This window comes from Filicampus tigris, chromosome 19 (genome assembly GCF_054856515.1).
Source record: "Filicampus tigris isolate MCC_2025a chromosome 19, RoL_Ftig_1.0, whole genome shotgun sequence".
NCBI classification, from domain to species: domain Eukaryota; kingdom Metazoa; phylum Chordata; class Actinopteri; order Syngnathiformes; family Syngnathidae; genus Filicampus; species Filicampus tigris.
This window is the reverse complement of record NC_141235.1, coordinates 12,595,903-12,610,936: the sequence shown is the minus strand read 5'-3', so window position 1 is coordinate 12,610,936 and position 15,034 is coordinate 12,595,903. Positions and strand designations below refer to the sequence as shown.

The following is a 15,034-nucleotide window of genomic DNA, read 5'->3' as shown; positions in this document are numbered from 1 at the left end:
GCTCCTTGTTAGAGAACAACAAGTTGTGCAAAAAGTACTGACATTGTGGCCTATTTTACTTTGGAGGTTATATTTTCATTTATGAAAAGTATTAGTTTATCTTGACACCTTGCAGTGATGTTGTCCTGGTTTGTTTGTCTAGTGCGACTGGTTCTTCTCTGGTGGAGAGCTTGATAAGCAAGAGAAAGCTCCGGACGAGGAAATGCAGCACTTGCCGAACATTGACCATCTGTTGCGCAACATTGGCAGGCCAGGTATGCCAGGAGAAACATCAGGTAAGGATAGGGGAATTGTTTGGTCATAAGAAATTCTGCAATATTCTCATTGATTGATTCATATGGATAAAATAATGTTTTCCCAATTCAAGAAAAAAAAAAGAAAAAATTGTTGTATTCAGGGTGGAGTTCTGCAACATCATCAAAGAGGCAGCAGCAATAATGGGGAGTGACTTAGGTTAGGTTAAATTGTGCTGCCAAAGGCAAAGAAGAAAAAGCTAGAAAAAACAGAAGTGAAAAAACTTTTAAATCTCCAACTTGTCTTTTAGTTACCTGTTCTTTCACCTTGGTTATAAATTGAGGGTGACAATTCTCAATTGAAACACAAGATGAAGTCCCAAGTATTTTTCATATTGGTTTAAACCTATTAGGGATGTCACAATATCGGCAATACCGTGATACCGCGATATTAAAATCGCCACGATATATCGTCGACATGTCACGATATAAAAAGTAGGAAATCTATTTAAAAGCCCCAGTTCTTTTTTTTTTTTTTTGTGCAGTTCCAGCACCCTCTGGTGGTTAGTTTATTAGTGCAGTTTAATTTGATGCCACCTATGTTTAAGACCCATGCTAATCGCCAGATGAAGAGGAACATAACACATTTTAGTTCCTCAAGTCAAGTCAAGTCAAATTTATTTATTTAGCCCTTAATCACAGGAAATATACACGACATCCCCTGATCTTAACCCCCAGGAGGGCAAGGAAAAACTAAAACAAAAGTGAGTAACCTTGAGAAGGGACCACAGATGGGGGAATCCCCGTTCCAGGATGATCAGGCTCCTCCACAAATTGACCCGATTCACAATGTGTGCGTGCATTACCAAGTAAGTGCCTCAATATCAGCTGTTCGGTCATTGTAGGTCATTTATATACATTGAGGTTAATGTTAACTGTACTACTCTTATGTATAATTAGGACCACAGCTAATTAGCATGGTGTAGGGACATTTACAAGCCAATTTCTTTGTGAAAGCTGTTATTGCGTGCAAAAACAGAAAGATTTTGATGTTATTTTTTTTAATATGAGCTCCTTTTCTTTTTTTTTTCCTATAATATCGCAAGCTTTTATACAATATCGTGAGCTATTTCTATATCGCCAATCTCTCCAAGATATCGTGATAATTATCGTATCATGACATTTTGGTGCTTGATTTAAAGGTGCTTGGCTCAGTCCTGTTTCTATGGGCGAGCTCTAGGAAGAAGGTCTTAAATTGGGTTACTTTAAGTTGCTTCCTGCTTCTGTTAGATCATGAATTAGTACAAATCTGGAACTGTTTAATTCATGGTATACACTGTTAACGAATCAAAAATGTATTAATTAATTAAGAAGTAAAAAATATACTACAGTATATTTATTTATGGTTTAACCAGAGCTTTACAAAAAATTCTCGTTTTGTTTGTCACCTTCCACCTACAGCCGGGGTACCCTTCCGCCGTCCGTTTATGCGCCATTTTGTCCGGCCAGACCAAATAGTAATTGCCTATAGGTCGGTCCGATTATCATTTTAAACAGGCTTCCGTTAACGTTTACGACTACAAACTTTAGCAAATGTTTAGTGTGGTACACACCGGCGATAGACCGATTATCGGCCGGCGCGATATTCTGCGTTTCGACGAATATCGGTCTCTGCCTTTTTAAAAAATCTGTTGGCCGATAATAAATCAATTTGAAACTGTGTTGAAATCAGAACAAAAAAATGTGAAAGTTGAACTTTTCTGTCATTTTGAAATTTTGGAGGACTTCATTTACTGGAGAAAACTATATGGAGCTATTTTTTAAGTTTTCATTTCACTTTTTAAGACATGCTGATGACCTTGGGTGCTCCATGAACTTTTTGATAGAATTTGATAACAAAGATGTATATTGTCAAAAATATATAGTAATAATAATAATTAAAAAATATATACCGGTACTATGCAAATCTGAAAAATTGTTCACGAAGCATGTCATCGCTGTCCTGTGAAAAAAACGTATGTCCAATTTTGGAATTTTTAAAGATTTTCACATTAATGCGATGTCTGTCAGTCAGAAACACCATTCACGCAAAAATAAGAAATGAAAAAAAAAAATGGACGTAAGTGTTTTTCACAGCGACGATATGCTTGAAGACATTCAGTTTTTTTTTTATGGCAATATTTTCTCTTTTACTGAAAATGAATATCGGCTCCAAATATCGGTTATCGGCATTCTTGACCACAAATAATCAGTATCGACATTGAAAAATAACATATTGGTCTATCTCTAATACACAACATGTCACTAAACAGCACAGTGACTACTTGTCACCCTTTAAATAGGCCGACTGACTGATTAAACGTTTGAAGACACCTGTGATGCTAATTCGTGGACACATCTTGGTTGAATAGTTGTCCCGATGGTCAAAGTATATTCACTCATTAACTGAGAGCTTCCAACAATTTTGTCCATGTGTGTAGCGGACCGATAGACTGGTGTGAAACTTGGCCAGTCTACAACTGACCAAATATGCATTTTCAACCAGGTTTATATAACCACCTTTCATTGTGTATGACAGCAATGAGTTTAGCAACTTAGTACTTATTGACTTTTGCATGCAAAAAAAAAAAACAAAAAAAAAAAACGTTTAAAACCGGAAAATCGTTTTTGGATTTAAAAGGTGCAAGTGCATCGAATCGAACCGAATCGTTCCACTTTGAAATGTATCGAGATACGTATCAAATGTGTTTTCTTTTGGGGGGAGAGATATATCTTGGAAGGAATTGGCACATTTACATTACTGTCAAATTCATTCAAATGTGTGTAAAATACCAACAAAAAAGTCATTGCATCATATTCTATGGAACTGAGCCATACTATATCAAATCTTAATCTGAATCGCACCGAATCGTTCCACTATCATATCAAACCGTCCTTGAATCGTTTCACACCTAACATATCGAAAAACGTATACAATATTGTGGAGAGATGCACACCCCTACAATCAAGACATTAGGTCAAGCTGTGACATTGTGGAGTTGATTAATTCGAGTTTTGTTTGATGGCAAATCGTCAAAATTTACTACCACGCTCCGCTCATATGCAATGATGGAAAAACTCAAGTGTGTTGCTGTTTAGCAATTCCAATCTTTTGTAACTTGGTCAAATATTGGGAACAATCTAACAACATTTCAAGGACTGTATGTCTCAACTAGTTTGTTTTTGCAGATACCCTAAAAAATCGGCAACATGATGTAAAATGACCGCTTCAAACCAAAATGGATGACTTCCTGTTTCTGTTTCAGTCAGACCAGGTTTTAAGCCTTTTGTTTGTGAGGTTACAAGTGACATGTCGATCAAATTTCATGTTGCTAAGGGTAACTGGCTCAAGGTCTGAATACTTGACGCCTGTAAACTTGCTGTTTTTTTTGTTTTTTTTTAAACTATGATTAAGTCCTGAAAATGGTGATATATTTGGCCTAAGAATAACTATGACACCAATAACATGACATGGTTCAAGTTACACTATTCCGATTTGTTGGTCCCATGTGACGCAATTCACAACAAAAATGACAGGCCCTGGTGAATATTTAATTATTTGTCACTGTACGATTTTTACACTCATACAGTTGCAAAATGAAAATGTAGGGACTTAATCAGAATAGGAACCAGCAATGTAAATCCAGCAATATACGCAATCAACTTTGAACTTCCAAAACTGTACTTTTTTCATTCCTTATCTGAATCTCCTAGATGCAGTCGATCATGTTTCCAAATATTTCTTTACTGCTTTTTTTCCTAGCTGAAACAGTGGATCAGCTTCTTCGGTAGGACCAGGCCTTCCTTTTGTTTGTTTGTGTTTGGTGTTAACGCTGTGTTTCACTTGCCATTTCCTTTCCATCAGTATTTACGGTATGCCAAAGTACAACCACTCGCCGTTTGTTGCAGATCTCAAAGGTGAACTCTAAGCTGTCTCCGTTGCCTAAATCCATAAATGGTTGGACAAAAATGATTAGAGTTCTCCTGAAAGGTTTTACAACCGGGTCAGCGCTAGCTCATCATTACGGACTTGGGCTTTGCAATCCGAGTGTCGCGGTTTGTCCCGCTGCAAGCAAATGTAAAATGGCAACGTGTTGTCGGAGAGATGCGAGTCTGTTTCCTGACTACTCTGCAGGTGCCCTTGAGTAAGGCACTTGAACTCTGACATCTCTTTTGCATGCTTTCATGTGTGAGCTGGTAAAGTGGGTTGTGTAACACAAACACACAGCAGAGTATGAGTTTCATTTCATCTTGAGGAATTAGGAGTAAACACTAGGGATGGACCGATTGTCGGCCGGGCCGATTATCGGCGCCGATATTCTCCTGCCTTTTTGAAAAATCTGATGACCGATAATGAATCAATTTAGAACTGCGTTAACTTCCAGGAACTATTTAAATTTTCAGTTGACTTTATGAAATATTCTACTGGGCTTGGGGACACTCTGCACCTTTTGTTTTTGTTTCAAATCAAACAAAGATAAGTGAACTCTTAACATTTCGGTCATTTTGAAATTATGTCGAACTTTATTTACTGTCGAAAACTATAAGGGGTCATTGTTTAAGTTTTCATTTAACTTTTTAACACGTGCTTATGATGCTGGCAGCTCCCTGAACTTTGGTAGAATTTTTCAACAAAGATGTACGGTATATTGTCAAAAATGTATAATAAGGATAATAAGTGACGCCAATATTTGACCTTTTTACTGAAAACGAATACCGGCTCCAATTATCGGTTATCGGCCTCCTTGACTACTAATAATCAGTATCGGTTCTAAAAGAATCATATCGGTCTATCTCTAATAAATACAGGAAAATAAATAGAATTATACATGTAACATCAGCGCTTTGTGTGTGTGTGTTGTTGTCTTGAATCTGATATCGCAAATGTATAACTTATACGTGTAATACCAATTGTTGTTCTTTTTGGTCATCTCGTTATTGCCTCCCGACAGATTCCACCACCAGCGATTCAGTTAAGTCAAAGGTAAGCAAAAATAAGTCATAATCAAAAGTGACTGGAACGCAAACATTTGAATGACAGTACCTGCGCTTTTCAGCTTCCTTTGAGCTCCGTGAAAGACCTGAACACCAGGGACATCCTGTCCAAGTCCTTCGTCTCTGCTGTGACCCGCAAACGTAAAAAATGTCCCAGTGGCCATCTCCCAGACAGCAGTTCGGACGAAGGCTCCGTGCACGAACCTACGCAAGCCAGCAACTATGGGGAAACCGAACAAGCGGATGGGAAAGAAATGATTGGAAGAGACGATGCAGAACATTCTCTTCTCGCACAGGAGAGGATGGATGACAATAGAAATGGGGTAACTCTAAGAGAAACCGCCGTAGGAAAAGGATGTGAAAGCGATGTGGTAGAAAAGGAATTCCAAGCAGTCAATCATAAAAACTCTGAAAAGCAGTACACAACCACGTCACAAGTTTGTCCGGACAGCTTCCTCTACCCATGCAACCGGATGAATTACACATACCCGAGACCTCTGCGTATGACCAGTCCCCAAAATTTGACGAGGGAACGATCCAAACTCCCCTTGTGGATTTTCCCAACGAGGCTTCGAGACCCCTGCCCAGCTTTAAAAAATCGAAGCAGCCTGCAACTAGACTGGAGTCGGCCAGTGCCAATTTCCCAAAAGAAATTTAGAGGCGGAAGGACTAAGGCGTTGTCCATGAACTTTGACCTTAAACCGGGCCAGAGGGAGGATATTGTGAGAGAATGGAAAGCAGAGACGGTGGAAGTCATCACATTTCGCGAAGGAGGTCATCATACATCACAAATAGGCCCGGTCACTGCTCTTGTCCGGGGGGAAACCTCTTACTCGGCATTAGTTGATCACAACTCGCCGGCGTCTTCCTCTGTTGTTGGACAGCGGCCAGCCATGGATACGTGGGACAAGAGGAAAGCCTGGCATCGCCACACTGTGCTTGTTTAACTCAAGTACTCGCATTCATATATATATATATATATATATATATATATATTTATATATATATATATATTTATATATATATATATATATATTTATATATATGTCATGTCAACATATGTTATGTCAACATGTATATGTATATATATATATCTACGTATATATATATATCTACACATATATATATCTACACATCTATACATATATATGTATACTGTATGTATATATATATATGTACTGTATATATATATATATATATATATATATATATATATATATATACATATATATATATAGGACAGCGACGATATATAGTATATATAATGTATATGTATGTATAATGTATATATAATGTGTGTGTATATATATATATATACATATACATATATATAATGTATTTATATATTTATATATAATGCATATATATATATATATATATATATATATATATATATATATATATATATATATATATAATGTGTGTGTATATATATATATGTATATCTACACATATGTGTATATATAATGTATTTGTATATAATGCGTATATATATATATATGTATATATATATATATATGTATATATATGTGTGTGTATATATATATCTGTATACCTACCCATATGTATATATATAATGTATATATATACTTATATACGTGTTTATACATGCATTGTTATATATACTGTATATATATTCTTAGCCACTTATCCTCACTAGGGTTGTGGGCATACATTGTTTTTTAATTTAATTTAATTAAAAAAAAAAGAGACATCACTTTGCTAGCAATGAATAAAGTAGTCTCACTTGCAGCAGTTTCTTCCTGATACGAAAATGTCTTGAATCCGATCAGAGTTCGGATTAAAATTATGATCGGATAAATTATTTTCATGGACACAAAAAGTATTGATCTGATTAGGACTTCATGCACCACACCTTTGATTGGAACTAAATATTTTGACATGCGCAGTATGACCAAGTATACCGGAGATAGAAGTAGTAGAAGCCCTAGCGACTTCCGTGTCAACAAAACATAGCTCCGCCCATTTCAACTTAAAACGTTATTTTGTATATTTTTCCCATTTTAAGAATTTTCTTGTACGCTGATCGGATTCACAATCGACATAAACTACCTCTCTCTTTCGCAGTAAAATCTTGCTCGGAATGGGCTTGATCAGGTCAGAATATTCCGAATGGGGTGTGTGCATGAAGCATTTTCATTCCGATCAGGAATTTAATCCAAATAAATATGTCCATGTAAACGTAGCCACTGAGACTCTTTGGAAGTGGTGAAAGGACTCAACTATCAGTTCCTTAGGGCAATTATGTCAACAAGCACTAGGTAGTACCGTATTGTAGGGCTGGGAAATAATTCAATATCAACATGTATCGTGATTGACGTGATCAATGTCAATAGAAAATGCATTTGATAAGATGTTTGATTGAAAAAAAAATCATAAAGCGAATCCGACCGCGGCATTGTGCGTGTTTTGGGCAGCGCACAGCCGCCTCCAAAAACGAAGAAGAACCAGTCAAACCGAAAAAGCCGCTAAACCAACGAAGAAGTAGCATCCAAACCGACAAAGAAGAAAAAGTTATACCAATGACGCATGCATACTCACGCGCCCAAAAAGGAGGTTGTTTTTTCTTTCAAAGCAACAAAGGCAGCTGTATTATTAAGTATGCCAAACTTTTTTTCTAAGGACAACAAAGGAGTGTTGCTATTAGATGGGTTTTTATTATGGGCTAAGCAGCAAGTACAACATTGTCATTTTTGTCAGTGTCAACAGCTAAGTTTGTTAATGACCGTATGTCGAAACCTACATAATTCCGCTATCCGTATTGTTGGCTGTACCTGAGACAAATAGACCTCAATGTGATGTTACTGCCTGTAACTTTTGATGAACAACATTTTACCTGACTTCATACCTCACGCACGTTTTACAGTATTTGAATCATCGTGTATGTATGGAGTGTTTGTGTTTTTCTCTGTGGACCAATTTTGTAACAGTTGCACAGCTGTAATGTTATCCTTTGTATGTAACTGTGATATACATAAATTATTTGATTTGGTAAGTGATTCCTCTTGATATTTTTCATCAGATTAAATGTAGATTTTATCAATGTTACACTATTTTAGCAGTTGTGAGGAAAAACCATCACAAAGGATAAAGTTGCTCACTTAAAAGGAAATCAACCCAAACATTTTTTTTTGCAAGAATATGCTCCAAGCAGGCCCACTAGTTGAAACTGATGGTAATCTATTATGATATATAAGTGACAGCCCATTTACCATTTAAACTGATTGATATTGCGTTTGTGGAATAAGAGTTAATTCACCTGTTTTTAGCCATCAACGGGGGCGGCCATTTTGTCACTTGTGTAGACTGAAAATGACATCACACACCCTCAGGGTTCAGATAACGGCCAATCACAGCTCAGCTTCAGAAAACAAGTCAGCCGTGATTGGTCGTTACCTGAGCCTTGAGTAACCGTGATGTCATTTTCAGTCGACAGAAGTGACAAAATGGTCACCCCCTGAGATGGCTAAAACGGGTGGATTAACTCTTAGTCCACAAACGCAATATTTATTAGAATGCCTTGTTTCAACTAGTGTGCCTGCATAGAACATATTCTTGAAAAAAATATGTTTGGGTTGACTTCCACTTTAAGTAACCCAGTTTCAGTGGCTATTTTATGTAAGTTTATATTGTTACGGTACTTAGAGGAACGCCATTTGTCAGCATGTAAAAGGACCATAGCGACTGCATAGCAACTGATACATCAATGAAAAACCAGTCACAATACCAAGTGTCTCACTAAAATGTCTTACTAAATGCCAAAACAGTTCAGTGCAACAATGCAATATTCAGCGTTGACAGTTGGAAATGTTGTCAGTCTTCTTTTTAATTATTAAATAGATTTTTTTTTTCTCTTTTAATGTTTATTCGAAAGGGCCAATGCACATTAATGAACAGCGGGACAATACCTGCGTAAATGTGCACAAGTTAGCAAAAGCTAATTTACATTCACAGTTGATTACGAAATGTATTATTTGTGGGGTGAAATTGAAGTCCACATTCTCCTTATTCTCTGTGTCGGGAGAAGCAAGTGAAAATCCCAAGGAATCTCCTCTCCATTCAGAAACGTCATATCCCGCAATAATGGATTCCAGCGACCAGTTGAACATCTCCTTGTTCACACCACTTCATGAAGAATTCGACTTCTCCTCTTGGTCTTTTGCAGTAGATAGATTATACCTTGGGCGGCAAATGGCCACAGCAGGAACAGAAGAACAGTCTGAGCAGATGCATCAAATGGCCACCACTTTTTCTCCTGGGGGTTCAAATGAAAGTAAAGCGAGGGTAACAGGTAAACTTCATGACCATTTACTATTGTGATTAAATTGAATGTTTCATTTTTGGGGGACTAAAAGGTTCAAATGTAAAATCGTCGATCGCAGATTTGGGCTACGAGTCCAGTCTACACTAGGCTAGACTCGCAGTCGTGGCACAAGCTACAAAATAAGTCTCAAATTAGTGACGGTATAACTCCGGTGGAATGAGGAGCCGGTGAAACGGTGTCAAAATTTGAATACCTGTGTGGTGACGAGCGTCTTCACCGCGTCCAGCCTTTCCATTATGCTCCTCGTATCCTCTCTGAGCTTTCTCAGGGCCAGAAGGATTTGCTGCTGAAGCTGGACGTCATGTCGCCATTCTGGCACAGCGTCTGAACCGTCTACTCCCTCTTCTGCCCTGCTAGGACCGCCTGTGGCACCTGGCCTTGCAGCGCTCAGTGGAACACCCCCTTCAAATTCAAGCAACATTAAACATTATGTGTCATAATATGCTATACAGTTATTGAACATTCTCAAACAATTTGCCAGCATCTAATTCACAAGAATCAAACTCAAGGCCCGGGGGACAAAAATGAGAGCGACACCCCTGATCGAATTCATCATGCTTACGTTCCCTCCAGCTGTGGTATGAGCCCTCCAGGCCATTGATTCGACTTCTATTTGTACCCCGATCCTTTGCATCCTTTCGCCCCTCTCCACCGTCACCAGCTTCCGCCTGTCTGGATTCAATTTGTCTTTCTTGCTGTTGACATTGAAGAAGGGATGACTCCAAGGCCCCATGGCTGTTGAGAAAACCATTAGACTCCACAAGTGGGATCTGTCCCAAAAAACAAAACCTTTTTTACTGTGGTATAAATATATCGACTTACAGGTGTGGCAATTAATTGTTAGCAGTGTGAATGAGACCTTAGGTTTATCAAGTTGCTCCACTGAATCCACTGAGTCACAGAAGATCTTGGAATCAAATTTGCTGGTCACTCCCAAATCATGATGTACTCCACAGGCGGCTTCAAGAACACACAATGTCAGAAGGTCAAAAAAAAAAAAAAAAAAAAAAAATATATATATATATATATATATATATATATATATATATATATATACAAATAATAGGGCTGTTAAAGTTAAAGCATTTACTATGGAGATTAATTTAAATTTTATAATGCATACAGCTGACCTCTGCTCACTTTGCAGCCAAACTTAGAGGAGAGTCACTGTCGCAAAGACAGACTTTTACGTAGTTTTACTTCAAAAAGTTGCTCGACGGCTCATTGGAGAAATCCAAAATAATTTGCGCACTTTGCAAAGCTAAATTAAAATACCATATTAGTTGTATGTCTTTGGTGCATCATTCAACAGTTGTATTTTACAGGAAAGGAATCGTATTCATCAAAGAGAGCTATTAGAACAATCTTTGCATGAAAATATACTTTTATTTTTTCCCACATGAATTCCAAGATTTTCCTCGAGTAAATACCGTTTCCAAGCTTCCAAAAAAAAAATTTGAATTGAAAAATATGATTAATCGCGATCAATTATGGAAAATTTTGCGATTAATTAGTTTTAAAAAATGATATATATATATATATATATATATATATATATATATATATATATATATATATATATATATATATATATATATATATATATATATATTATTGAGACAAAGTGCCGGACATTCTCACCTCCAACTATTGGTATTATGGTATTACTGACCTTCCCTGAGATTAAGCAGTGTCTCTGGAGGCTGCGGCATGTCATCAATCACGGCATAGAGAGGCAAAAAATGGTGAAAGAGTGAGGCGGTTTTCTCATTCATTGGCAATTTGTCAATGACCTGTCAGTAAACCACACATTTACACATTAAATTAGGATTGGATTATAAGAATTATTATACTGTATATATTGTGTTGTATAAATATTATATAGGCACTGCCAAATATGAAGGGGTCATGTACCTCCTCTGCTACTTTCTTCATCTCCTCCACATATGCTGCCATGGCACTTGTGCTGCTCATGTCTCCCAGCCGGCTCCAAGCATCCCTTAACATCGCAAACAAAATTCATATTACAGTATATCAACAAAATTATACAGATTAGATCTTATGTCAATTAATTAACCTAAGTGGAGTTGGATGAGAACCCCCCCCCCTCCCCCATTTGAATGGAATTTCTTTAGAATAGCACATTTTTTAAACCAAGAAATATCATTCAAAATTGAGGTAAGGTACAAGCACAACTATGAGAATCATCAATTGTACACGGTAGACATTGTACCTAAGGGTTGTAAAAAAAATAAAAAAAGCCGTTCTTAAATCATATCACACCTCATATATCTAGGTACATATTAAATTGTTTTTTATTGGGGAGGTGAACAAATGTTCCTCTAGGTGAATGAACGAAGAATTTTAGTTCTTACTTTTTCACATGGACAACGTTGAACATGATTAAGCAGGCCCCAAAAGATTTGTTCGAAAACATCAGTATCGGATTATTGTCTATGGCATTCCGTTCTACAAAACCCAACCAACGATTACAAATGAGATAACATTGGGATGGGGGGGAGGGGTGGGGGGAGGCGGGGTAATCACTAGAATTCAATCATGTTAAACTGTAAATGTCATGAACTCATTTATGCTGAGTAGTCTAAATTCAGTTATCAGGTAGCCAAATACTGGAACGGGATAATGTAAATTACTGCTGTTTTTGTTTTGTTTTTTTTCTCTATGTAAAAAAGCTTTCAAGTAACAAATCTCTTAAATCTCTTCCTTACTAGATATCACTGGCATATCGCATATTTGGAAAATATGTTAAAAATGACAACATTACTTTGTCTTTAAAATATATTAGCAATTCTTTGCATTAAATTCATTGTTCCCATAGCACGGACATATCAAGCCAAATACAAACCATTTGTATCGACCCACTGGGTCCCAGAAGCCAGGTCGTGGCACTGCACAGGGTCCAAACACTGCCTGTTTATATAACCCATAAAAGCGCAGCATGACGTCATATGATGGTTGGTAGGAGCCTGTTTACACACAATGTTCAAGTGTTAGTGTTTTTAGATCATGCAATTTAGAATAAATTTCAGATTATCTTCAAATCAAGCTTATTTGATATGTACCATAACATTTTAAAAATACAGCAAAAACATACTTCATACCATCAAAAAAAATGTTTTCCTTTGAAAAATGTAATCAAATTTTGGTCTGCATAGAAGCTGGGTGACACTTATTGAATCAACGGCTAAAATAGTATACCTCGAAACTTTTTGAAATTTCCTTGAATATTTAAGGCGACGAACCGGTAGAATTATTTCAATCATTGTAGGCTTTAAGCAAAAAAAAAAAAAAATCGGGAGAGTGCAACATGTATAGATTTATAGGCATGTGTGGTGTTTGATTGGCAGATGACAGTCGAACGGGGAGCGGTTTAAGCGCGTTCAGCTGACTTGCCCACAGCGTCGGAGAATAAAGAGAATGACTTGATATTACAATTTTGAAGCCTCAGTTTACATACAGCCATAGAAAAAAAGATGAGACCAGTTTCCTGTTCATTTGAAAAGTGTTTCACAATATAAGTCTCATCTCGTGCTTGTGGTCAGAGACATGGGATGTCCTACAGCATGTGTCAACAATGTCTATCAGTTAATATACCGGTAATGTCTGGTACTTACCAATTCATAATGCTTGTCAACATACCTTTTTTGGGGAGTTTATGAATGACATTCACAGCTGCCTGAAAACGTTTCTGGTGATCCACCTCTGACATTTCTGTGAGCATAGCGTTTTTTGTTTTTTTTAATTCCCGAGTGTGGATGCCTGTAAACAGAGATAAAGAGCCCAATTTTGGTAGACTGGAGTCTGTGCCCTCGGTTAAAAAACTGACTTCATTTTCCTGCCAGCGTAAGTCTAGTCGATGTTTGGGGCCGTGTCGCACCTCTCTGGGTGTTCCGGATCACCGAGTTGCCTCGCCTCCGACTCGTCCGACAATTTGGTAAGTCTGCGCTCGGTGTAAAAAGGCACGCATTGTCATTTTCGTGCTGGGGCAATAGTCTAGTTCAGTGTGTTTGTGACTTTGCTAGACGCGCCTCGCCCCCAGAGCATCTGCAAATGTGGTTACAAAAAGTAGATACGATTTTAGGCACAAGAAAAGCAGGTGTAATGCAATTTTGGGAGTATTTGATCAAGGTGTAGGCAGACGAATTCGGCGCTCCGTGGACGTGTATATACATATGTGTGTGTGTGTGTGTGTGTGTGTGTGTTTGTGTGTGTGTGTGTGTGTGTGTGTGTATATGTATATGTATATATATATATATATATATATAATATATATAAATAAAAAAAAATAAAGGCTGTGAATTGTCTCAGGATACTGGCCATCTCTGCTAAAATTAGCTACATCTTTAGTTAAAACAGATTAATCATGATCAGATGAAGGAAATTGATCTCATATAGTTCTAAAGGACATGATGAACAAACTGTTACTTGCACTACCGTCTGCTAAAAATGAAAAGAAATGTGCTTTTAGGAGTTTTTATTGCTTTTTCCTCAAATTCGATCGCACCAAATCGGGACCCCAAAACCGAGGAACGTACCGATTATTATAATATAATGTATTTTATGTTACAGTATGCTATTATTATTTTTCATGCAATATCTGAAGACATCTCATCCATCCACTCTCTGTACCGCTTGGGTGTGCTGGAACCAGTCCCACCTGACTTTGGGCAAAAAGCAGGGTACAACCTGGACTGGTCACCAGTCAATCACAATATTTTAAGGATTATGACAGTAGTATAACAGATACAGCTGCTTTACCCCACCTCTCGTCCAAAGTCAGATGGGATAAACTCCAGCACGCGCACGCGACCTAGTGGGGATAAGCGCGTACAGAGAATGGATGGATCATTAATCCATAACAAATTTGTATCATTGTAGAATAGTGATATAAATGTTACGTACAATCACAAGTACTTTATGCTTTGGAGACGATAGCTAGCAGGCAAAAGTAGCAGGCAGTAGCCGCGATCAAATGTCGCAACTTACTGCAGTCTGTGCTTTAGAGGCTGATCCAATGACTGGCCGTTATCAGACAACTTCAATATGGATGCGACCTCTGGAACACAGCATTAGCGAGTTGCGTGTTTTAGTCTGGAAAGGGATTGTCTTTTAAAACTGTTTTGGAGATCAGTCTTCCGAAAGCTGTAGCGCTGGAGTTAGATCACGTGACTTGGACGCGGTTGGCCAATGTTCAACCAATGCATGGATATGACAGCTGGGGCATAATACTGTATCAGTCTGTAAAAATTTCAGATAACAGTAAAAGACAGTATGAAATGTAAACAAAGCCACAAATAAGTATTTCAATTGTTGCCACGGGATCACCGTTCGATGTCTAAATTTACACTACAGTAATCCGATTAGTTTGACTGTTGTCAAGTTACTGTCGTTGAATAATGCC

The 15,034-nt window shown here is 37.5% G+C and overlaps 2 protein-coding genes across 12 annotated transcripts in view; one reads left to right on the top strand and one right to left on the bottom strand.

The window, feature by feature from the left end:
- The window catches only part of arhgap23b (Rho GTPase activating protein 23b), a 40,371-nt gene extending 34,011 nt beyond the window's left edge, over nucleotides 1–6,360 (top strand). For 4 of the 5 annotated variants that reach the window (XM_086017313.1, XM_086017311.1, XM_086017314.1 and 1 more), the window contains 3 exons: nucleotides 143–275; nucleotides 5,225–5,256; nucleotides 5,330–6,360. In XM_086017313.1, coding sequence (XP_085873439.1) covers nucleotides 143–275; nucleotides 5,225–5,256; nucleotides 5,330–6,214 — 1,050 coding nt within the window. In that variant the 3' untranslated portion in view covers nucleotides 6,215–6,360. Of the gene's footprint in view, nucleotides 1–142; nucleotides 276–4,035; nucleotides 4,061–5,224; nucleotides 5,257–5,329 lie in introns of all 5 variants that reach the window. The other variant, XM_086017315.1, reaches the window with a different exon arrangement.
- A 1,535-nt stretch (nucleotides 6,361–7,895) lies between these two features.
- acbd4 (acyl-CoA binding domain containing 4) lies at nucleotides 7,896–14,968 on the bottom strand. 7 transcript variants are annotated; one of them, XM_086017680.1, is made up of 10 exons: nucleotides 14,536–14,968; nucleotides 13,511–13,677; nucleotides 13,273–13,392; nucleotides 12,479–12,599; nucleotides 11,527–11,611; nucleotides 11,285–11,405; nucleotides 10,472–10,572; nucleotides 10,175–10,382; nucleotides 9,806–10,014; nucleotides 7,896–9,543 (listed from the first exon to the last, which is right to left on the bottom strand). In XM_086017680.1, exons 3-10 carry the CDS (start codon nucleotides 13,352–13,354, stop codon nucleotides 9,406–9,408), a joined length of 1,065 nt encoding a protein of 354 aa, XP_085873806.1. In that variant the 5' UTR covers nucleotides 13,355–13,392; nucleotides 13,511–13,677; nucleotides 14,536–14,968; the 3' UTR covers nucleotides 7,896–9,405. The 7 variants fall into 7 exon arrangements, with proteins under 7 accessions (XP_085873806.1, XP_085873811.1, XP_085873807.1 ...); XM_086017685.1 differs by having other exon boundaries at nucleotides 13,460–13,573; XM_086017681.1 differs by having other exon boundaries at nucleotides 13,460–13,677; nucleotides 14,620–14,968.
- Nucleotides 14,969–15,034: the final 66 nt, after the last annotated feature.